The sequence below is a fragment of the Astyanax mexicanus genome, chromosome 18, assembly GCF_023375975.1.
Source record: "Astyanax mexicanus isolate ESR-SI-001 chromosome 18, AstMex3_surface, whole genome shotgun sequence".
NCBI classification, from domain to species: domain Eukaryota; kingdom Metazoa; phylum Chordata; class Actinopteri; order Characiformes; family Acestrorhamphidae; genus Astyanax; species Astyanax mexicanus.
Window position 1 is genome coordinate 37106830 of NC_064425.1, and position 24912 is coordinate 37131741.

General features: G+C 40.2%; 2 protein-coding genes across 2 annotated transcripts in view; one reads left to right on the forward strand and one right to left on the reverse strand.

Moving 5' to 3' along the window:
- Window positions 1-24912, reverse strand: part of col4a4 (collagen, type IV, alpha 4) — a 136643-nt gene that overhangs the window by 100963 nt on the left and 10768 nt on the right. The window contains exons 2-3 of the mRNA XM_022676942.2: window positions 23343-23500; window positions 17714-17756 (exon numbers count right to left, since the gene is read on the reverse strand). Of these exons, the coding sequence (XP_022532663.2) occupies window positions 17714-17756; window positions 23343-23386 (87 nt within the window). The 5' untranslated portion in view covers window positions 23387-23500. The remainder of the gene's footprint in view (window positions 1-17713; window positions 17757-23342; window positions 23501-24912) is intronic.
- The window catches only part of col4a3 (collagen, type IV, alpha 3), a 181402-nt gene that overhangs the window by 19750 nt on the left and 136740 nt on the right, over window positions 1-24912 (forward strand). The gene's annotated exons all lie outside the window — the stretch shown is intronic.

Genomic DNA, 24912 nt, shown 5'->3' on the forward strand with positions numbered 1-24912 from the left:
AAGTATTTATACCCCTTGAACTTTTTCAGGACAGCTATAAATCTTGCACTTCATAAATCTGGCCTTTCTGGAAGAGTAGCAAGAAGAAAGCCACTGCTGAAAGAAAGACATAAGTGCTGTTTGTTTAGCAAACATGTGGAAGAAGGTTCTGTGGTCAGATAAGACCTTATGGCCTAAATACAAAGTGCTCTGTGTGGCTGAAAAGTAACACTGCTCATCATCCTGAACACAACATCCCCACTGTGAAACATGGTGGTGGCAGCATCACGCAGTGGAGATGTTTTTCTTCTGCAGGGACAGAGAAGATGGTCAGAGATGATGAAAAGATGGATGGGGCTTAATACAGGGCAATCCTGGAAGAAAACCTGGTGGGGTGCTGCTAAGCCTCTTCACCGCCACAAAGCACTCACAGGCGACACACTTCACACGAACCTCGCGCCAGTCCCAGCAAGTGAGCTAGCTAGGTAGCAAGCTGCACATAATTTCAGACGGTTTTAATGTTGTGAGTTGCATTTTGGCGAAGCCATTTGATAGTCTTCCTTGAGAAGGAAAACTTAAGAGTTAAACAGCAGGGCAGATCAACTGCTCAGATTAATTTGGTGTAAAAGGTGGGGAAAAATAACAGATCTTTCCAGCTGTCCTGGTATGATAAAGTGAGCTGGCTGACTGGAAGTGCTGTAACAAATAAAATGTACTATTGGCCTCTTGATGAAACTATCTCAGAGAGAGTAGAATTTATATATAAATAAACCGACACATTTTAAGATGTAGCAAATTGAGAAATTGAGCTTCCACTCCTTGAAAGACCAGCATCCGCCACTGGTATATAGGTATGGGGGGGGGGGGGGGTTGGGGGGGGGGTGAACGCATGTCACACTTTTCAAATTTTTATTTGATAAAAGTTTGAAAACCATATAATATTTTCGTTCCACTTCACAATTATGCAATACTTTGTGTTTGTCTATCACTTAAAATCTCAATAAAATACATTTAAGTTTGTCTGGTAAAATAAGTATTTTTTTTATAAGCCACCTTTCTTTTGTTTTTGCATTTTTGTCATATTTACATTTTTCAAATTATCAAATAACTAAAGATAAATATACCTGAATAAATATCAAAAAGCACTTTTTAAATGATGATTTCCTGTGTTTAGGAAAACTATCCAAACCAATCTAGCCCTGTGTGAAAAAGTGTTTGCCCCCAATACCTGTAGAATCAAGAAATCTAAAAATCAAAAACACAGATGAGAAAACAATTGACATTGTTCAGTCTGAAAAAGGTTACAAAGTCACAGATCACAGTAAGAGCTATTATTCACAAATGGAGAAAACATGGAACACTGGTGAATCTGCCCATGAGTGACCAGCCTACCGAAATTATTACAAAAGAGCATGGACAAGTCATCCAGGAGAAAAGAACCCAGAACATAATTTAAAGAACTGCAGGTCTCACTCGCCTCAGTTAAGGTCATCGTTAATGATTTATTAATAAGAAAAAGACTGGTCAAAAATGGTCTCCATGGGAGAGTTTAAAGCAAAAAACACTGCTGACCAAAAAGAGTGACACAACCAAGTTATTCGTTTTAGGGGACAAACACTTTTTTACACAGGGCTAGATTCGTTTTGGTTAGTTTTACTTTAATACATAAAATTATCATTAAAAATATCATTAAAAATATCAGTATGACAAAAAAGGTAAAAACAAAAGAGACCTGTAGGAGAGGCAAATACTTTTTCACGCCATTGTATAATATCTAATTGTAATAATATATTTTTATGTATTCAGTACCATATTCTTGGACTGCTATATTAATAATACATTAATGCTATTACACCCTTTTAATTAGAATGATCCACTTTATTAGTTAGTAAGAGGAGATTCATATTTTTTATTGTTATTATTACTGCCTGTTTTTTCTACAGCTACTTGTACCATTTTTTACTTCTTAAAGTCATAAGCATGCTCTGCGTGTATGAGGAAGTGGTTATTGATGCGTTGGTCACTGTGTACCTAGATGGACAGGGCACAGAAAGCTCACTTGCTAAACTAGCTTTCAGTACAGATACACACGCCTATAGTGCATTAACACTGGAACGTGACGAGTCGCTCGTGTCGCACCGCGTTTGTTGTTTGTGGGTGTGTCAAAGCTCAACGAGCGTGTATCATGGTCCAGCTTCCGACAAGAAAAAAAAAAAGGCACATAAAATTTTATGTATGTGTGTGCACTATTCACAGTGCATCGTGTGGGTTTTTTATGTGGTTAAGTGAAATCCAAATGCAATCACTAAAAGCACATGTTAATACCAAGTGTAATGCCAGCCACCACTCTCACCCTCACCCACGCTAATGATACCCGACAGCTTGTTTAATGTGTAATGGTGTGAGAGCTTGCGATGATGTAAGGCATCATCATATGCGTATGAGATGGATGTGCTGATTGGCTCGGGAGCATGCTGGCACGCTTTCCTCTGTGCCAGGCTGATGTTAGAGATTACAGTGTTCGGGTTTTATGGTCGATGCATGACTGAAAATTAAATAAGCAGCACTCCCTTCAATAGCTTTATCTCCATTATTTGAAATTTAAAGCTCTTCAGCTGTAAAATAATATTCTAATACACTGCCAATTTAAATATTGGGTTTTACACTTTAACTTTAAATCTTGTTTAGAACCTGACACCATGAAAACATGAAAGGTTTGGTGTAAAAAAAAAAAAGAAAATTAATTTCTCAAAAGAAACTTGCATGAGATCATTCTCTCCTCTTATTAGGGGTCAGTATCAATATAATGTATAATGTCTTTTGTACCGCAACACACATGTTTAACTTTCATATTAACACTGTTACAAGATTAACTCTAAATGAACACATTATTTGATAATGTAATTCAGAGGGTTTGGGGTGAGCTGGACCACAGAGTGAAGGCAAAGGTGCAACAAGTGCTAAACACCTCTGGGAACTCCTTTAAGACTGTTAGAAAAACATTTCAGGTGGCCACCTCTTGAAGCTCATTGAGAGAATGATGCCAAGAATGTGCAAAGCAGTAATCAGAGCAAAGGGTGGCTATTTTGAAGAAACTAGAATATAAAAAAATGTTTAAGTTATTTCACCTTTTTTTAAGTACATAACTTCACATGTGTCTACAATGTAAATAGGCATGAAGATAAAGAAAACGCATTGAAAAAGAGGTGTATCCAAACTTTTGGCCTGTACTGTATGAGCACATATAGATATGAACATATAGGTACACGTATAGTTCACTTTATCTTATAATCAACATCATCATTTGCATCTTGAACTTTTTAACTCTAGATTTATTTATTGACCGTTTGCACCATCTACTGAGTTTTATACTCTATGTAAATATATATACAGTACCAGTCAAAACACTGAACACACTTTTACCTTAATGTGTTTTCTTTCTTTTTATGTGAATTTAGTATTTACAATATTAAAGCTGTACATGAACACGTGGAACACATTTATCTTTGAGGACAGATCTGCACACTCTTGCTTTTTTAATCTCTGTGTCTTCATGAGGGAGAGTCACCTGGAATAGATTTCTCAGCATTTTGAAGGAGTTCCTGGAGGGGATGAACAATAGTTGCTGCTTTTCCTTCACGCTGGGAAGCTCCAGCTGATCACAAATTTATGGATGTTTTTAAACAATAAAAACCTGTTTGTACACCACAGTCAACAAAAACCTTGTATCTCCATTCCATTTCTCACTTAAGGCAAAATGGAAATCAAAATAGAAATAGGTCTAATTAAATGACTAATTTCCACCAAATAAGGATGAAATGGTTTATATATATGTGTGTTTTTGTTTGTAAGGGCTGGTATGCAGATTCTCAACAATGAAAGCTGATATACTGATCACCTGCAAAACCAGCATTTGCTGTGTTGTGTTTTTGTGTTTTAAGAACTGGTATGCTTTACAACCAGCATCAGACCAGCATACCCATATAAATCAGCTCAGACCAGCATGGAGATTTCTACTAACAGTACATAACCATTATTATTTCCTGTAAAAAAATGTGTGCCAGTGTTTTGTGTGCTGGTTATTTGATGTTATGAACTAGCAAACTAGAAAGTTGGTTCTTACTGTTTTTTTATTATACAAATAATCATAAATGTATATTAGGCTGTCACATTAATGCATTAAATTTGATAAATTTATCACATAACAAATAACTAGTTAAAATAATTACGCTGATTAATCATGAGGTCTTTGAGGACAATTATTTATTACTATCACACAAAGCCCTGCATGTATTTGTCCAATCTTTTAGTGATATTTTATTTAAAGAACAGGTTTCACACCCAAAATCTTCTCATAACTCAGTGTACTCAAAAGTGTATTCAAAATGTAATAACTTTTTCTGTGAGGGAAATTTTAGAGGTTCAGACATCTAGAAAAAGGTGTGCTTAGAACAGTAGATTTTATTTGTACTACAATTATAAATAGTGATGAACGATCCATTTTTTTCAGATTCTGATATAAAACTGCCGATACCAGATAAAAGGGCTCTTTTAGTTTATTATTAGTACTATGATTAAGGTTACATAATGAGAAACAGAGCACACAGTCCTTTGAAAAGTAAACACAAGTGCATTTAATGTAAATACATTCCAGAGTCATTTAATTGACACATTTTATTTACAAACACACAATAGTTTTCTTTCAAATTAATTATTAAATATAAAAAAGTTAAATATTAAATATGTAATAATATTAGTAATGTAATACAGGGCTCTAGACTATTTTTTTGCACTGTTTGCACCATCTACCCACCTGGAGGGAGCAGGGCCAATTTTGCTCCCTCTGAACGCTGGCAGCTTGATGGCAAAGCTGCATGAGCGGGGGTTCGAACCGGCAACCTCCTGCTCATAGTAGCAGCGCTTCAGACCGTAGTTTTGGCACTAATTTAGCTCCATAAAAATTCTACAAGAAAGGTAACAAACTGAAATTTGATGGTGTTTAAAGTGCTTTACTGATCTTAAATGTAAGCTTAAATCTTGCAAGATAAATGAAATGAAAAAGAAAATGTAAAAGTGCTTTAAGGGCTTTTAACTGAACATCTAATAGCTCAACATCTTGTGGATTACCCTCCATATCCCAAGGCTAATTTAATATAGTTTGATGCACCTATATTCGCCTAAATGACACAGGTCTTTTAGGAAACAGTCACACATACCGGTCAGTTATTTTTTAGGAGACTGACATGTAGCGTAGTAGATTAGCTGCAATGGCTAGTGGCTAATGGCTAACCAGCGATGCTAACTGTATTTCCGAGCTGAATTAATTACTGTTTTGTGTTTTTTTAATAACATATTGCTTTCATAGTGCTGGTTAATATTTGATGTGGATTATCACTATAGTTCACTTTAGTTAACCTTGACAATGACAGAATGCAGCTGTCGGCCCAAAGCTAGCTAGGCTAACAGACTGCAGATCTTAATTGAGATGGCTAAAGGCTAACTAGCGATGCTAACTGTGTTCCTAACTACATTAATCACTGTTTTTACCAGCAGATGGGTGTGTTTGTGCTGGTTAGTGCTTGTAGATCCTGTGGTTTTATAGGATAAGTGGATTATGATTTTATTTTACTCCAGTCTGTAGTTAATACCTTTACAACACCAGAATGGAGCTCTCGGTTCAATGCTAGCTAAGCTAACAGTGAAAACTCTTCAGACAACCAACATTTTTGTAGACAAACAGCTAAAGTTTACTCAGTGAGCAGCAGACTGAAGCTGCTGGGGGTTTAGGGTAAAGTGTGGAACCGGAACCCGGATCAGTGATGTGTTTTGCATTAACGTTACAGCGGGTTTATTGTCCAGCTCAAGCTGCGGACTGGATAGATTGATAAGTGGATCGTTATCCGATACGTTAATTACTTCAATATCGGCCGCAATACTGATATTGTATCGGATTGGTCCCATCTCTATTTATAAACACACACAACAATAGACTACAATTAAATTAAATAAAGATGTCTGCACAACAGCCGTGAGCACAGAATTCCTTCAGGGTGATTCTCATCACAAACAGAGCCTTACTGTTACATCACCTGTCAATGTTAGCTTTAATCTGATTAAATCAGTAAAACTAATTCAGCTCAACTACTCTAATCACCCCAGTACCATCAAACCCCAGAACCTACTAATCTAACCAGCACAGCGCCGTCTATCTCTTATCAACCCCCAGAACATTCTAATCTTACCAGCACACCGCCATCCATCTGTTATCAACCCCCAGAACATACTAATCTAACCAGCACACCGCCATCCATCTGTTATCAAACCCCAGAGCCTACTAATCTAACCAGCACAGCGCCGTCTATCTCTTATCAACTCCCAAAACCTACTAATCTTACCAGCACAGCGCCGTCTATCTCTTATCAACTCCCAAAACCTACTAATCTTACCAGCACAGCTCCATCCATCTGTTATTAAACCCCAGAACCTACTAATCTAACCAGCACAGCGCCATCCATCTGTTATCAAACCACAGAACCTACTAATCTAAACAGCACAGCTCCATCCATCTATTATCAAACCCCAAAACCTACTAATCTAACCAGCACAGTCCCATCCATCTGTTATCAAACCCCAGAGCCTACTAATCTAACCAGCACAGCGCCGTCTATCTCTTATCAACTCCCAAAACCTACTAATCTAAACAGCACAGCTCCATCCATCTATTATCAAACCCCAAAACCTACTAATCTAACCAGCACTGCACCATCCATCTGTTATCAACCCCCAGAACATTCTAATCTTACCAGCACTGCACCATCCATCTGTTATCAACCCCCAGAACATACTAATCTAACCAGCACAGCGCCGTCTATCTCTTATCAACTCCCAAAACCTACTAATCTTACCAGCACAGCTCCATCCATCTGTTATTAAACCCAGAAACCACTAATCTAAACAGCACAGCACCGTCAATCCGTTATTAACCCCCAGAACCTACTAATCTAACCAGCACAGCACCGTCAACCCGTTATTAAACCCCAGAACCTACTAATCTAACCAGCACAGCACCATCCATCTGTTATCAAACCCCAGAACCTACTAATCTAGACAGCACAGCACCGTCAATCCGTTATTAAACCCCAGAACCTACTAATCTAACCAGCACAGCACCGTCAACCCGTTATTAAACCCCAGAACCTACTAATCTAACCAGCACAGCATCATCCATCTGTTATCAAACCCCAAAACCTACTAATCTAAACAGCACGATGCCATCCATCTGTTATCAAACCCCAGAACCTACTAATCTAAACAGCACGATGCCATCCATCTGTTATCAAATCCCAGAACCTACTAATCTAACCAGCACAGCATCATCCATCTGTTATCAAACCCCAAAACCTACTAATCTTACCAACACAGCTCCATCCATCTGTTATTAAACCCAGAAACTACTAATCTAACCAGCACAGCACCATCCATCTGTTATTAAACCCAGAAACTACTAATCTAACCAGCACAGCACCATCCACCTGTTATCAAACCCCAGAACCTACTAATCTAACCAGCACAGCACCATCCACCTGTTATTAAACCCAGAAACTACTAATCAAACCTAAGAAACTTCTAATCTAACCAGCACAGCCCCATCAGTCTGTAATCAAACCCCAGAAACTACTAATTTAACCAGCACAGCACTATACATCCGTTATCAAACCCCAAAATCTACTAATTTAACCAGCACAGTGACATCTATTAGTGATGTTCATTGGTTGTTTTTGTACATGTATGCTTTGTTCCCACAAGACCAAGTTAAACCTTAAATACAAAAATAAAATAGGTTTGGTTATTAAGCTGCACGTTATCCTTTAATCTGCATTGCGAGATGCTAAGATTCCTTTTCTCTTTAGGAATGCTTGATTGCTTTGGAGCCATTTGCATTTACTTTCCTGCTGCACTGCCCTCGCTCACCTTCATGCTGTAACCTCACTTAACCTTGGATTTTTTTTTTTTATCACTGAGCTAAAGATTGTAACAGACATCACTGTTACACAAAAAGTGTAAAGGACAACTAGCAACTAACAGTTAAACTCCGCAAGAATACAGATACAAGGTTTTGTGTACAATGTCCACAATTTGGAATAACTTGTATAGTAGTATATGTTTACTGTCTTCTAAAAACTCCTCACACAGCTATTACTGTCTAAACAGCTGGCAACACATGTGAGTATACCTCACACTGAACATGAGCAAATTGTGCTCAAGTGCTCAATTTTTTCTGTGACAACTTTTATTATCCAGCAGATGATAATTGTGGAATCTTCTATGCTCATCTATGATGACATCACAGAGCTGGTGCATGTCCCACAGGTGCTCAGTTGGGTTTAGGTCTGGAGACATACTTCACTAGTCCATCACCTTCACTTTCAGCTCATCTTGGAGGTGTATTTGGGATCATTATCATGTTGGAAAACACAAACAATTCTGTTCTACTATATAAGCTTTACTCTGGCCACTCTAAGGTACATCCAAATGTAATTTTTAGAGCTTTCTCCAATGAAAATATGAAAGTAAGAGTGCACATGTTGGAGATACTATATATTTGTAAGTAAATAAATTAATATATAAATAAAAAACAATTGTTTATTAAAAAAATATCCTGATGATGCCCATGCAAAATAAATTCTAATAAAAATATCATACTGCCATACTGGCTAGCTCGATTACAGATTATCTTTTTAATCAGAAGCTGTAGGTTTGCTAAAACAGACAGCAGTGCTATGAGACATTAATTGTTATGAATGTTGAAGGCATTTCTAAAGAAAACACAGAACATTAAGCTGTATGTTGGATTCCAGCCCTGAGAGTGTACATATACACATGCAGCATAACAGGGATGGAATAATATAAGCAGTGATGTAATCACCTCAATGTTTTTACCAGCCATGATATAAAGAAAACCCTGGAAATCAGCCTGGAAAGAATTGAAAACTGTCCTGAGGTAAGTAATCACTTAAGTATTAAGTAAGGTAAAATATTATGTCTAGGTAAAATAGCCACATTAGCAAACATTTCCAGTATGTTGCCCAACAATTCTAGGTATTGTAGAAACGCTGTTCTGAAGGTCTGATTGCATATAGCACTTCCCCACCTCATTCCCAAGTCGGCCCAAAAGTACTGAACGGAGCTTTATCATTCCATAGAAATCAGTTCCACTCATCCCCAGCTCAATACTGGAGGGATTTATACCTAGCACCAACAGCTTTATATTTATCTACTCAAGAGAGTCCTATTCTATTGTCACCCTCATCCACTGCACATTGGCACACACTATCAGACCTCACTACAACTCCCATAATTCACCTGAACCCAATATCAGACCTCACTACAACTCTCATAATTCACCTTCAACCGCTATTAGACCTTACTCCAACTCCCATAATTCACCTGCATCCACTATCAGACCTCACTCCAACTCCCATAATTCACCTGCACCCACTATCAGACCTCATTACAACTCCCATAATTCACCTACACCCACTATCAGACCATACTACAACTCCCATAATTCACCTGTACCCACTATCAGACCTCACTCCAACTCCCATAATTCACCTGTACCCACTATCAGACCACACTACAACTCCCATAATTCAGCTGCACCCACTATCAGACCTCACTCCAACTCCCATAATTCACCTGCACCCAAGATCAGACCTCACTCCAACTCCCATAATTCACCTGTACCCACTATCAGACCACACTACAACTCCCATAATTCAGCTGCACCCACTATCAGACCTCACTCCAACTCCCATAATTCACCTGCACCCACAATCAGCCCTCACTCCAACTCCCAAAATTCACCTGCACCCAAGATCAGACCTCACTACAACTCCCATAATTCACCTGCACTCACTATTAGCCCTCACTACAACTCCCATAATTCACCTGCACCCACTATCAGACCTCACTACAACTCCCATAATTCACCTGCACCCACTATCAGACCTCACTACAACTCCCATAATTCAGCTGCACCCACTATCAGACCTCAGACAATGACGCTGTTGAGCATGCAACGCTGTTGCGCTCTGCCCTGCCTTTCTATTGATTGCCTAATTACTTGATTACTCTCAGGTGTTTCTTCATGTATAAAATGTCCATTGTTCCTCTCCCATGTTGCCGAGTATTACCTGATTCTTCAGCTCTGTTACAACGTGGTTTTTTTTTTTGTTAATAACCTCCTTTTTGTTCTTATTTGTATACTCTTTTGCCTTCTGCCTGGCCCTCTGATTCCGATATGTCCTTTGTTTATGCTGCCCTGTTTGTATTTACCCTGATTACCTTTGTTTACTTCTTTATTATACACTCTGTAAATAAACCACCTGATCTTCATCAGCACGTGTCTCCGCCTTCCCTGAAACCAGTGTTCATGAAAATACTATGAAATACTGTGATGTTACAGTGCTCTTCATAAGTTAAAATGCCCCCCTAGTTAAAATGTGTTAAAAAGCCTTAACATACATATATATTTTGCAGAAGCATAATCTCACTATGAGAAAAATAGAAAAAAGAACCTTCAACTCAAGTCAATAAAAAAAAATCCTGACTATGAAATAATTATTTTTTTTATGAAATTACTTGCTCCACAATTACTGGCACCCATAACATTTTCTAGGAAATAAATGTATTTGAACCATTTATGCCATTTCTACTGTAGTTTGGACCAAAGTATTTAGGAATCTTTAATTAGTAATTCATCAGTTCCTAAATATGGTGTTACACAGAACCCTCTCCTCACTCTTAAACATGGGAAAAACAAGAGAACACACTATTCAAGTAAAGCAGATGTGTGTCGACCTTCATAAATCAGGCAATGGCTACAAGAAAATAGACACTCACCTGCAGATGCCCTTATCTACAGTCAGAGCAATCATCACAAAGTTTAAAACATCTGGAACCGTGACAAACAAGCCTGGGAGAGGAAGCAAGTGTATCTTACCACCAGACACATTGAGAAATATGGTAAGAGAAGTAAAAAGTTCTCCAAAGCTCACTGTAAGAGACCTGAATCAAATGGTAGCATCTTGGGGTTTATGAGGTCTCCCAAATAAGCAGCATGCTCTATCTACATGACAACAAGCTGTCTGGGAGGCCTGCAGCACAGAGAAAGCCTTTTCTGAGTTATAATCTGTACTACTGTAATCTACTGTAATCATACTCTGGATTTAGTTTTGACCCTGGGTGTGAGCATAGATAACCCGAATATTCGTTCTCAAACCTCCGCAATTTCAGATCATTACCTTATTTCATTTAAATTACATCTCAGTCATAATATATGTACATCCCCTAGCTACTCTGTAAAACGTTCAATTACGCCTTTTACAGCCCAACAATTTACAGATAAGCTTCCAGACTTATCAACTCTAATATATTCTCCTATAGACCCAGTAGAACTAGACAAACTAACCGAAGGTTTAGAAAATACCTTTCGCTCTACCTTAGATGTTGTAGCACCCCTTAAACACAAAATAGAGAGACAGAAAAAGCTCGCACCGTGGTACAATGATCAAACTCGTACCTTAAAGCAGTTAGTACGAAATTTAGAGCGTAAATATCGATCAACTAAACTGGAAGTGTTTCACTCTGCGTGGAAAGACAGTCTTGTTAAATATAGAAAAGAACTTAATAAAGCGCGCTCAGCGTATCTGGCCTCACAGATCGAGATAAATAAAAATAATCCTAGAGTTCAAACAGCACAACCTGCACACTTGATGCTGTTCCCACAAAATTACTAAAACAGGTACTGCCAGATATAATTAAACCTCTGTTAATGATAGTAAACTCATCGCTCACCCTGGGCCATGTACCCAAAGCCTTTAAAACCAAATCTTGATCCTAGTGTACTGTCTAACTATAGACCTATTTCAAACTTACCGTTTATTTCTAAGATTTTAGAAAAAGCTGTAGCCCAACAACTTTGCTCTTACCTGCAAAGAAACCAGATCTATGAAAAATTTCAATCTGGATTTAGGCCTTATCATAGCACTGAGACAGCTTTAGTTAGAATAACAAACGATCTACTTATAGCCGCCGACCAAGGCTGTGTTTCCCTACTGGTACTTCTCGATCTGAGCGCAGCCTTTGATACAATAGATCATACTATCCTTTTAGAAAGACTAGAGAACATGGTCTGTGTAACCGGAACTGCCTTAGCATGGTTTAAATCGTACTTAACCGATCGCTATCAGTTTGTGAGGATAAATGATATGTCTTCCAGTTATACCAAGGTAAGATATGGAATTCCACAAGGCTCTATATTAGGACCGTTATTATTTACATTATATATGCTCCCACTGGGCAAAGTTATTAGAAAACATGATGTGAATTTTCATTGTTATGCGGATGACACGCAGCTCTTCATATCAGCCAAACCTGATGACAGAGTGAGATTAAAGAAAATCGAGGATTGTGTAGAAGATGTAAAATCATGGATGTCGCACAACTTCCTCCTATTAAATAGTGATAAAACAGAAGTTCTCCTATTAGGCCCCAAAGCTGCTAGAAATAAATTATCAGACTTAATGCTAAATCTGGCTGACTTCTCAGCCACCCCTGGTTCAGCAGCTAAAAACCTTGGAGTTATCATAGATTCAGATCTAGCATTCGATAAACACATATCTAATGTTACTAGAACAGCTTTTCTACACCTCCGTAATATTGCCAAGCTAAGAAATGCCCTATCACTGCATGATGCAGAAAAATTAGTACATGCCTTTATTACCTCAAGGCTAGATTATTGTAATGCGCTACTGTCTGGATGTTCCGGCAGTAACTTAAATAAACTTCAGCTAGTTCAAAATGCTGCAGCCAGGGTCCTTACTAGAACGAGAAAATTTGACCATATTAGTCCAGTACTATCAGCACTGCACTGGCTTCCAGTCAAATTCCGCATAGACTATAAAATTCTCCTGTTAACGTATAAAGCCCTACACGGGCTCGCTCCTGAGTATTTACAAGACCTCATCTCCTGTTATGAACCACCGCGATTACTCAGATCTCAGGGTGCTGGTTTATTAGTAGTTCCTAAAATTCAGAGGAGCTCTGCAGGAGGAAGAGCTTTCTCTTATAAAGCGCCTCAACTCTGGAATAATCTCCCCGAATATGTTCGGGACTCAGACACAGTCTCAATCTTTAAGTCTAGACTGAAAACTTACTTGTTTAGTTTAGCTTTTGGTAATCAATGTTTTTCCCTTTAGATAAGGCTGCAGATTCAGGGGTTCATGGACAGAGGAAATTGTGGTAAACTGAGATGCTGGTGCTGCTGTTCTCCCACTGCACACGGTCACTCAGGTTTGTGGACGGTGGAGTGGGTGGATGCCAGTGTTTCAGGGAGCCTTCATGTCTATGTTACCTTCTGGCTCGCTGCCTTTAATTAGGCTGTTTTATTCAGTTCTGCCGGAGTGATTTGCCACACTCTGATAATGTTTTATATTCTCTGTTTTACATAAATCCAGTCAAAACTAATTCCATCTCTCTGCTTTCCTCCGAGTTACTGACTGCCCACCTGTCTGACCCGATACCGAGGGATGTTGGACCCTCAGGCTATCATGTCCTCTGTCTGGCCAGACTGGAAGTTTCTGAAGTCAGCTCTTCTCCATCAACCACCACAGATCAGCTGCTCATCATCCATCTTACTCTATAAGCCATTAGTGGAGCTGCTATACACCTGAATATATAAAACCTATGTGGATGTATGAAAGACTTTTTAAAATTAATTTAAAAGCCATTTGACCAGTGGTAGGATGGTCCCCCCTTTAATGTGAGTCTTGGTCCTCCTAAGGTTTCTTCCTCCTCCTGCAGCACTGAGGGAGTTTTTCCTTGCCTCCGCGCTCACTGGGGGTTCTGTATTATGTACATTTTATGTTTAATCTTTTGCCTGATTCTTTGCCCTGTAATCATGTTTCTGTAAAGCTGCTTTGTGCCAACACCAGTTGTAAAAAGCGCTATACAAATAAATTTGATGATTTGATGATAATCATAAGTGTAAACGGGTGAAGTTTGCCAGGCGGTACTGGGATTTTAACAAGATGGAGCTTTTCGGCAACAAACACTCTAAGCATGTCTGGTGTGACACTAATGATGAATACGCAAAAAAACACCTCATGCCCACTGTTCAGTATGGGGAGGATCAGTGATGCTGATTCTCCTCCAAAGGACCTGGGAAACTTGTAAGGATACATGGGATCATAAACTCTTAGAAATATCAGGACATTCTGAATCAGAATTTGGTGGCTCTGCCCGAAAGCTGAAGATGTGTCATCACTGGGTCTTTCAGCAAGATAATGACCCTAAACATGTGGCCTGGATGATTTAGAGAGAAATGGTGGAAAATCCCTCTTCCTGTATTCTCCCATCTTGTAAAGAGTTATAGGAGAAGATTAAGTGCTTTCTTGTTGGCAAAAGGAGGTTGTTCAAAGTACTAACACCAGGGGTGCCAATAATTGTGGCACACATGGTTTCATTTAAAATATTTATTAAAGGCACTTTAAAGCTTTTTTTTAAGTTTTTTTTTTCTTGTTTTGCATTGTTGTTCTATATTATTTAAAAAATAAAAATAATTTATTAGAAGCCAAAAAAACACTTCTTAACCAGTGCTGCCTAAAATGTTAAAGGGCGCTGTATTTTAAGGTATTTCGCCCTCCCCTCACATAAAGTGACTCTTCTCTCACCCTCTACTAGACAATGTCCCAAATGGTGCCTGTAGAGGAAATGTGATGCTGTATAGGGTTCTTCTATAGGTGAAAAAAAAGTGCCCTGTTAGGTGCACCATTATTGCATAAGTGCCCACCAGTGGTTTAAATGTGATTTGGGATATGAAATAAACTGTATTTGATATTATATTATTATAGGTAAGAGTAAATTTCCATTCTTAGATTTTTTTAGCCACACCCCTGTACAAAAAAATACACTTCTTTTTTAACTTCATCAATATCATCAGTGTTTTCATCTGTTCATCTGCCTTTTTCTTCCCCATCCCTCCCCCTGACCAGTATAACTGCTCCTCAGAAAAAATGCACCAGGATACAGAGTAGACATAACCTTCTGCCAGCAGATAACACACACACACACTCACATTCTTACAATACACAATTACAGTATGAATAATTAAATTTAAATTAACACTTATGTTTTTGTGAAAACAGTTTCCTTAACTTATTTGGGTAAATGTAAGCTATACAGGTTTACAGTTGTTATAAGATTGGGGTTCATGTCCCTTTAAGAAATTTGTTTAGATTAGTTTGGCGGAGGCAGCGGCAGTGTGTGATGAGGGGCAGTAAGTGTTAGGTGGCTGCTGCTTCATCTCTCTCTCTCTCTCTCTCTCTCTCTCTCTCTCTCTCTTTCTCTCTCTCTCTGTCTTTCTCTCTCTTTCTCTCTCTCTCTCTCTCTCTCTCTCTGTCTTTCTCTCTCTCTCTCTCTCTCTCTCTTCATACTTCATTACCTTTCTTAAGTAGAAATTTGGGGTATTTATACTTTAGTGGAGTAATTATCTTTTAGATGTTTTTTTACTTCTACTCCTTACTTTTTACGCAGTTATCGGTAGCTTGATTTGATTCTGGTTGGTCGGCATAAAAAAAAAAGATAAATTGTTGTTGATAAGATATTATGGTAACCTAGTGATGCACTAATGGTGAATTTGTAATGTTTACAGTGGTTTGGTACATGCCAAGACATGCTAAGATTTGCTTGCTAGGTCTAGGCAATGATTCAGGGTTGTAAGTTTGTTTGGAGAGCGTGTGTGAGCTTTTAATTTTATGAGTTTAGGTGTAGAGGTGGGTCAAGTCAAGTCAAGTCAATAGGCTTTTATTGTCATTACATCTGAGTACAGGTACACAGTGTGATGAAATTACGAAATTACGGGTAATCCAGATCCAAAAAGTAAAAATTCATCCCAGGATTTCTATCCAATTGCCTTGCTGGCTCTGGAGCTAGTTCAACATTATCCCTGGGATGCATTTTTAATATCTGGACCTGGATTACCCACCTTTAGCTACGTGTGAGTTTGGGTCATCCTTAAAGAACCATTCCAGATTCCAAGCAGTGTAATATCTAAACATTGGCTTTAAAAAAATAGACGCATGAGTGCTGACAGCATTGCTGCAGAGGTTGAAGAAGTGGGATGTTAGCACTTAATAAACTTTTCTCTTCTTTCACTCTCATAATATACTCAGGCAGAGAGAGTTGATGCAGTATGTGGTGTATGGTCTGAGCACTGCTTGCTAACATCCCACTTCTTTAACCTCTGCAGCAACGCTGGCAGCACTCATGCACGTCTATTTTTGCAAGCCAATTTTTTTGACATTACACTGACCATGTGGACTCACTTATTTGTTGGACCCTGGCAAGGTCTGTTTTGAGTGGAACCTGACCTGGAAAACTACTGAATGACCTTGGTATCTGTGCTGTAGCAAAGCTTCAGGATGTTAGCAATCTTTTTATAATCTAGGCCATCTATTTTTTTTCAGATCCTCAGAGATGAGGTGCCATGTTAACCTTCCAGTTCCAGAATTGCCAGTATTACAGACTTTTACACAAAACAACTAAATTTAACATCACTGCTCTCCATTTACACCTGAGATCTTTTTTAAAACTTATACTGAGTGACATGACACCAGCAAGGACAACAACACAATTAAGCACACTTTAGCCATGTTCACTTTGAGGTGTACTCACTTATGTTGTAGTTATTTAGCTCAAAGTTATATAAGTTGTATCAAAGAATTCTAAATTATATTCACGTATTTTAAACCTACATGCATACGTGAGCATCTCTACTGAAGTTCTTTCTCCTTTACCTCCTTCTATCTCTTGTTCTGTTCATCATACCTTCACTATCTTTTACCTGGATTGTTTATATATTGATGGAAGTATGTCTGCATTCCAGATGCTTGTACTAAAAAAGAGCATGAATCCATGCAGCCACCTTATCTCCCCCACCCCCCCTTACTTTCCTCACCACTGCTGAAAGAGCTAACCTATCTGCCCACCCATCTCCCCTTATGAGAAATGTTCTGTATCCAGGTGTGGCTCTGCACCTCTATCAGGCAGACACAGAGATCCAGCCTGATACTGTAGACGAGGTCAACACGTACATCTCGGCTGCTTCATACAGATGTTCGGCGACATGCTACAGGTACTTACATGTACCTTCATAACCATGCTCATACTGACAGTACTGCAGTTTTCATGTAAGCATCAGAAAGTGTTTACCCTCAGCACATTTCCATCAAATATCTCTATTCACACAGCCATTCCTCAGAGGCTGGGGTTAAGAGGAGCAGCAGATCGTTTGATGTGTACCTTCATAACCCCTCTGGATCATGCAACTCTGGGCTTCAAAGGCAGTTGCCATGTCATTGAAACCCTACAGGTGCCTACACTTTGATATCAGATATAATCTAGTTATTTTATCAGAATGCAATCAAACACTATGCCATCACAAACATGGAGGCTATTCAGCTCTCACTTTAACCAGCAAACAAATTCCACATTTCTAGAGCCATTGTTCTCTTACACTAGGCCTAAACGAGCATCTCATAATACAGAAATGGTGGAAAACCTGAGACAGCTACTACTACAGCCCATGCTTCAATACACATAACAAACTTGCACATTTAAAATAAAAAAAAATGACTTTATGTAATGCCAAAATCCAAAGTTAACAACTCACCCCTCGTACTGTCTGTCTGGACACATGTGTCAATAGAAGCCACCTGCAGAAACACAGAGAAAAATAAATGACAAAATTTTCAAATGGACACTAAAGTACATGAACATCAACAGTAATCCTGGGTTTTATTTGTACCTGGCATTAATATGTGTTTTTGTTGATCTGATAACATTCAGATTACATACAACAGAATGCATTTTTGCAATGTATTTACATGCTGGTGTGCTTTTGAGTACAAAAAAAATACAGTCATATCTCATCTGGTCATGTAGCTAATATGCCAACAATTATTTCATTGTTCAGTCAATTTACAAGGTAACACAGTTGGAGTCACGTGCATGAAATCTGTGGGTAACCAAGGGCCTGCAAAGATACGACAGTTCCGCCCTTAATGCAATGCTAACTTAAATAACCCTGATAAAGTCTTTACAGTTTAACATGGAAACAAGTAGAGAAGGCATTAGATCAGGGGTGTCCAAACTACTGCCCGCGGGCCATTTGCGGCCCGTTTCCTTTTTTGGAGCGGCCCGCGAGGTATTTTAGAAATAGAATGAAAGTTGGCCCGCTGTTAAGCAGGTTTTTATAATGTGAGATTTAAAGCTTGCACGCTAGGTGTCAAACAAGCCAAAGAGTCTAAAAGCGCGGAGGGTGCGCAGTTCTAGCGCAGAAAAACGGGGTAAAAGGGTCTAAAAGCGGAGAGGGTACGCATTTCTGGCGCAGAAAAACAGGCCAAAGAGTCTAAAAGCGGAGAGAGTGCGCATTTCTGGCGCAGAAAAACGGGCCAAAGAGTCTAAAAGCGGAGAGAGTGCGCATTTCTAGCGCAATAAAACGGAGTTTAATATTAAATTAAGCATCAATTTGAAAAATCTTAGTTTACACAACACTGTCAAAGATAAAGATAGTAATTCAAGTAAAATGGTGTGTAAATGAAATAATCAGGAAAAAAGTATTATTTAAAGTGGTATTTTTCATTATTTGTTTTATTACAGAGTCTGTGGCCCGTGACTTCAAATTTAATTCTTCTTCTGGCCTCCAACAAAAAAAGTTTGGACACCCCTGCATTAGATAATAGCTGTAGTCAATATCTGGATAATAAACCAGGTTAAACTACACCTGAACAGCCATTCAGCTGAGTACAAGAGAGTACAGCTGATAGTTGGGTCAGATCAGGTGTACTCTGATTGGTCTAAGATTGGTCTAAGATGGCGGCGCGTGCACACGCTGCGGCTTCTCGCTCTCCCGAGGATACAGCGCTTTCGTGTTTTTTGTCCTGTTTTTGTACGTCTTTGTCGTGCGTTCACGTCCTGAAACGCACCTACAGCCGTGAGTTTCTGCTGGAAGCCGGTAGAAACTCACTTTTGGATTTAAACCGCGATCTCCGAGAAGAGCTGCGAGCCTGCGGCGTGCTCCGGACACCCGCACCCCCACCGACCCCCACCGCTGCAGCTCGCCCACAATGGAAGCGCCACAGGCGGCGGGAGAGACGGCAGAAGCGCGGTAAGCGGGGAGGTATCCGAGCGAGGCTAGCAGCTAGCCCACACAAGCCAGCTATCCCCACCATGCTTTTGGCGAATGTAAGATCGTTGGACAATAAACTGGACTACATCCGCTTACTTCAGTCAACTCAGAAGACCGTGAGAGACTGTTGTGTTTATATTTTCACGGAAACTTGGCTCAACAACAGCGTCCCGGACCATGCCGTTCAGCTGGAGAGGCTAACATGCTATCGGGCGGACCGCGCGCTAGCTGACGGAGGTAAGAGCCGCGGCGGCGGACTCTGTGTTTACATCAGCGATGCTTGGTGTCGGAACGTTGTTGTGGTCTGTAAACACTGCTCACCGGTAGTGGAACTGATGATTATCAAATGCCGTCCGTTCTATCTACCGAGAGATTTCTCCGCCGTGCTGATCGCTGCTGTTTACATCCCTCCGACCTCCAACAACAGCGTGAGGAGTGAAGCACTGAATGAACTGTACCAGTACATCAGTGAGCAGCAGACAGCACACCCAGATGCTTTTCTCATTCTGGCTGGAGATTTCAACCATGCAGACCCAAAGAGTGTGTTTTCTGGACTTTTTAAACACATAGACTTTCCAACCAGGGGAAACAACACTTTGGACCAGGTCTTTACTACAAAAAGAGGGGCTTACAGAGCCTCCCCCCTCCCCCACCTCGGAGCGTCTGACCACCTCACCATTATGCTAATGCCAGCTTACAGACCACTGGTTAAAGTCTCCAAACCAGTTCTGAAGCAGGTACGAGTGTGGCCAGAGGGTTCCTCAGAGGCACTTCAGGACTGTTTCAGCACAACAGACTGGAACATGTTTAGAGAGGCTGCCACCCACAACAACTCCACGGACATTCAGGAGTACACAGAAACTGTCTCTGCCTACATCACCAAGTGCATTGATGATGTAATCGACCTCAAGACCATCACTGTTCGGGCTAATCAGAAGCCATGGCTGACAGGAGAGGTCCACAAGCTCCTGAAGGCTAGAAATGCAGCCTTCACAGCTGGAGACCAGGCAGGCCTGAGGACAGCCAGGGCCAACCTGTCCCGCGGCATCAGGAAAGCTAAGAGGCAGTACTCCAAGAAGATATCCCAACGCTTCAGCGACAGCAGAGACACACGGAACCTGTGGCAAGGGATTCAGTCTATCACAGGCTACAAACCCCATCCACAGACCTGCAACAGCGACACATCTCTGCTGAACGACCTGAATGGATTCTTCGCAAGGTTCGAGCCACTCAACAACACACCCGCCCAGAAATCCATCCCTCCTCCTGGTGACCAGGTGCTAACGCTCTCCCAAGACAGTGTGAGGAGAGCATTCAGCAGGATCAATGCTCGAAAATCTCCTGGACCTGACAACATTCCTGGTCGTGTGCTGAAGGACTGTGCCTGGGAACTCGCAGAGGTTTATACGGACATCTACAACACCTCTCTGAGTCAGGCGGTGGTTCCCACATGCTTCAAAGCCACCACCATCATCCCTGTCCCTAAGAAGGCATCGCCATCCTGTCTCAATGACTGTCGTCCGGTTGCACTCACCCCCATCCTCATGAAGTGCTTCGAACGACTAGTCATGCACCATATCAAGTCTTCACTCCCCTCCTCCCTGGACCCCTACCAGTTTGCATATCGGTCAAATCGCTCGACCGATGATGCCATCTCCACTGTTCTCCACTCAGCCCTCACTCACCTGGACAAGAAAGACACCTACGTCAGAATGCTGTTTGTTGACTTCAGTTCAGCATTCAACACAATCATCCCCCAACAGCTCATACACAAACTGGACAGTCTGGGGCTGAGCACTTCCCTGTGCAACTGGCTGTTGGACTTCCTGACTGGTAGACCACAGGCAGTGCGGGTTGGCAGCAACACATCCAGCATCACCACACTGAACACAGGGGCTCCCCAAGGATGTGTACTGAGCCCCCTTCTGTTCACTCTGCTGACCCACGACTGCACACCAGAACACACCTCCAACCTCTTCGTCAAGTTTGCGGATGACACGACGGTGGTGGGTCTCATCAGCAACAACGATGAGTCACACTACAGGAGCGAGGTGAGCCGCCTGGCCTCCTGGTGCAAACACAACAATCTCTCTCTGAACACAGAGAAGACTAAGGAGATTGTTGTGGACTTCAGGAGAACTCACACACTGCACACTCCTCTGTCCATCAACGGAACTGCTGTGGAGAGGGTGAGCAGCACCAAGTTCCTGGGTGTGCACGTCACAGAGGACCTCTCCTGGAGCACCAACTCAGCATCACTGGCCAGGAAGGCAAACCAGCGTCTCTACTTTCTCCGCAAGCTGAGAAGAGCTGGAGCCCCCACCCCCATCATGACCACTTTCCACAGAGGGGCCATCGAGAGCATCCTGACCAGCTGTTTCACCGTGTGGTACGGGGCCTGCACAGCATCCTGCCGCAGGACCCTCCAGCGCATCGTGAGAGCAGCTGAGAAGATTGTTGGCACCTCTCTCCCCTCCCTTCAGGACCTGTACAGCTCCCGCCTCACACGGAAAGCCCTCCGTCTGGCAGGAGATCCCTCCCACCCACTACACAGCTTCTTCAGCCTGCTGCCATCAGGGAGAAGACTGCGGAGTCTCGGGGCGAGGACCAGCAGACTGCGAGACAGCCCCATCCATCAGGCTGTGAGGATGCTGAACTCTCTTCCCGCACTACCCCCATCCCAATCCTGCCCACAGCACACACACTCTCATCATCCTGACCCCACATCCTCCCACCAACACAGTACTGAAACTCTGCACTAGAACACACACAGTACTGTAACTTTTGTAAAAGGACCTGCACTACACACCCAATACCTGCACTACTGTTACGCTGCACTGTCATACACACTTTAATTCCCCAAGAACTGGGAACTTTAAGAACTTTACCAGCCTTAAGCTAGATACAACATTGCACTACTGTTATACGGGTTCTATTTATATTGTCACTTGATCTTAATCACCATTAATATTGCACTATTATCTTCTGTCTCACAAATGTCTATTGTGTTTTTGTTGTATTGTACATATAGTGTCTCCCACTCATTTAGATTTAGATTATATATTTATCTCTTTTTATTTCTATTTATATATCTATTTCACCCCCACCACTACTGCACCTTGTTCTGTCTCATGTATGTCTGTGTCCCTGCTGCTGTATTGTACACATAGTGTCTCCCCCTTTTTCTTTATTTTTCTTTATTATCCATTATCTGTACTTGCTGTAAAATTGGGAAGGAGAGTAACGTAATTTCAATTCTATGTATGTCCTGTACATATGCAGCATTGACAATAAAAACTACTTGACTTGACTTGACTTGATCACGTTTTCACCACAAACAAACCACTTTAGAGTTTATTTGGGACTGGATCAAGACCACAGACATTTACTGTTTTCACTCTGCTCAAACAAATCCCAACAAGGATGAAAATATCAGTCTAATTTTAACCTAAATTAAATGGTTAAAAATTGTGTGAAAATGCCTTAGAGTGCAAATAAACAAGCGTTGTCAGTTGATCTGTTTTCCAGTACTGAGATAATCATAGCTGCATTTATGTGGTAATTTTGGTAAATATAAGCTCCCAACTTGAAAGTAGAACCTGCACAGCCTCTCATGTCGCACTATATTGTGGTAAATCTGAGATTAATTTAATTAATTAGTTACCAAGTTGAGGTGACCTTCAAACGTTAACATTGTAGCCACTGTTTAGTGTTGACTGTGCACATTTTTATCTATGAGCTTTTACTTTTTATTATTGCATCCAATAATGCATGACGATATTTCTTGGGATTTTTGCGATAAGGATATTCATGTTCGTATGAAAAAAGTATAATTTTGGTTTATTAAATCCAAAAATATTCTACTGCGACAAAATAAATATTACAGTTTTGCTTGGTATAAACATAAGTTTTAAAGATTTAGTACAAACTTTTTTTTCTATTTTGTTAACAGTAACTTACCAAAAACCCTGATTTTGTCAAAAATAAAAATAGTGTAGCAAAACAAATATTAAACAAAACTAAAGTGCAGCATATTGAATGCATGAATATAAACTGCAAACAAAGCAAAGGACTGTGAGAAATGTAGGAGTGTGCGATTATAGACTCTCACCAGAGAGGGAGGCTGACCCAGGCAATCCAGCGGGGGCGTGTCATCTCACTCGCCACTCAGGGCGTGCTCTGGTCCTAGAAGTGCCCTCAATCTCTGCAAGTGGTTGTAGGCTGGGGCCAGTTCTGTAGCTCCGCCCCTTGACCTCCTGATGGACACGCCTAAGAACAAAATGAGGAAAGAGTCATTTACATTTACAATTAAAGCATTTAGTATTGATAAACCCCAAATTCAATATACAGTACTCTGAATTCTAATGCTTCCAGACCTAAGCCACACAATCAGCTTAGTGCTAAAGATACACAATTCCTAGAGTCTGAGCATAAAGATAACAAGACATGGAAAGTGCATTATAAGCTTAATATAAGAGATATCAGGACTAGGTCTCACGATCGCTGTTTTTTCTTAGATTATATGTTGTGTCAGAAATACCTGTGACAGTATTACTCTCCTTTCATTTGATTTTATGTTATATTACTATGATTACGATCATTTACTGGAAAATAAATAAATAGGGGGCCTTCAGTCTGTTGTGATGCAGAAGGGAAGTAAAGTTCAGAAAAGTGAGGTAACTTCGAATTCACTAGCCTACATTCAGGTTATCGCATCTGTTTAAGGGGGTGGGGGGTGATACTACAATTATTTATTATGATTTACCCCATCAGTATCTGCTGTTGCAACATTTAAGGTAGAACGGGACATTTAGCTAGCTAGCCATCTTGTTAGCTATGGAGACATTACTAGTGCTTTTAAAATGCTTATTAAGAAGAAAAGGAACATGGTTAACGGAAACGTTTGTATCCTTAGCTATAATAATGCAATTGTTATCATAACTGTTAACAAAGAAAATGCTCTCTTATCTAGGGGGAACCATTTATGAATAAATAATTGGGAAAATAAAGAAATGACTAAACTGCAGGATATTAATAGGACAAGTACAATCCTTGATTTTCAAAAACTGGTCTATCGCTACAATAATGATAAACATTGTCTTTTATTTTATTTCAAAGTGAGATCAGCCTGCAGAGTTCCCTGAGGATCAGGGGTGCGTTTCCCAAAACGTTCTTAACGCTAAGTACTTCGTAACTTCGTACTTACGAACAATCTTAAAATTACGAGCGTTTCCCGAAAGCCTTCGTAACTAACGTAGTACTTAAACTCGTTCGTAACTTTACGAGTGGTCTGACCCACTCGTAAATAACTAAGTTCTTCTTAACGTGGAATCCACGTGCAGTTCTGACTCAAAAACGAAAGAGGCCGCTTTTGATCCTTAACAAAATGCATTTAAAGATGCATTCAGCATACGTATTTATAAAAAAATAAACAATAAAAAAAGACTAAATTCCAGACTATTTAAATTAATTTATTAACCTGCGCATATTTATTCATAGTATTTGGGTTTATTATATGGTTGAAATAATCGTATTCACGTGAAGAAAAAATTACAATTACCTACAAATACAATTTTTATTCACACATATCACACACATATGGATTAAATTAACGGTTTTCCCCAGTCTGACAGTCGTAGTAGTAAACAAATAAGTAAATAATTTTTTTTCTTAACGTATAT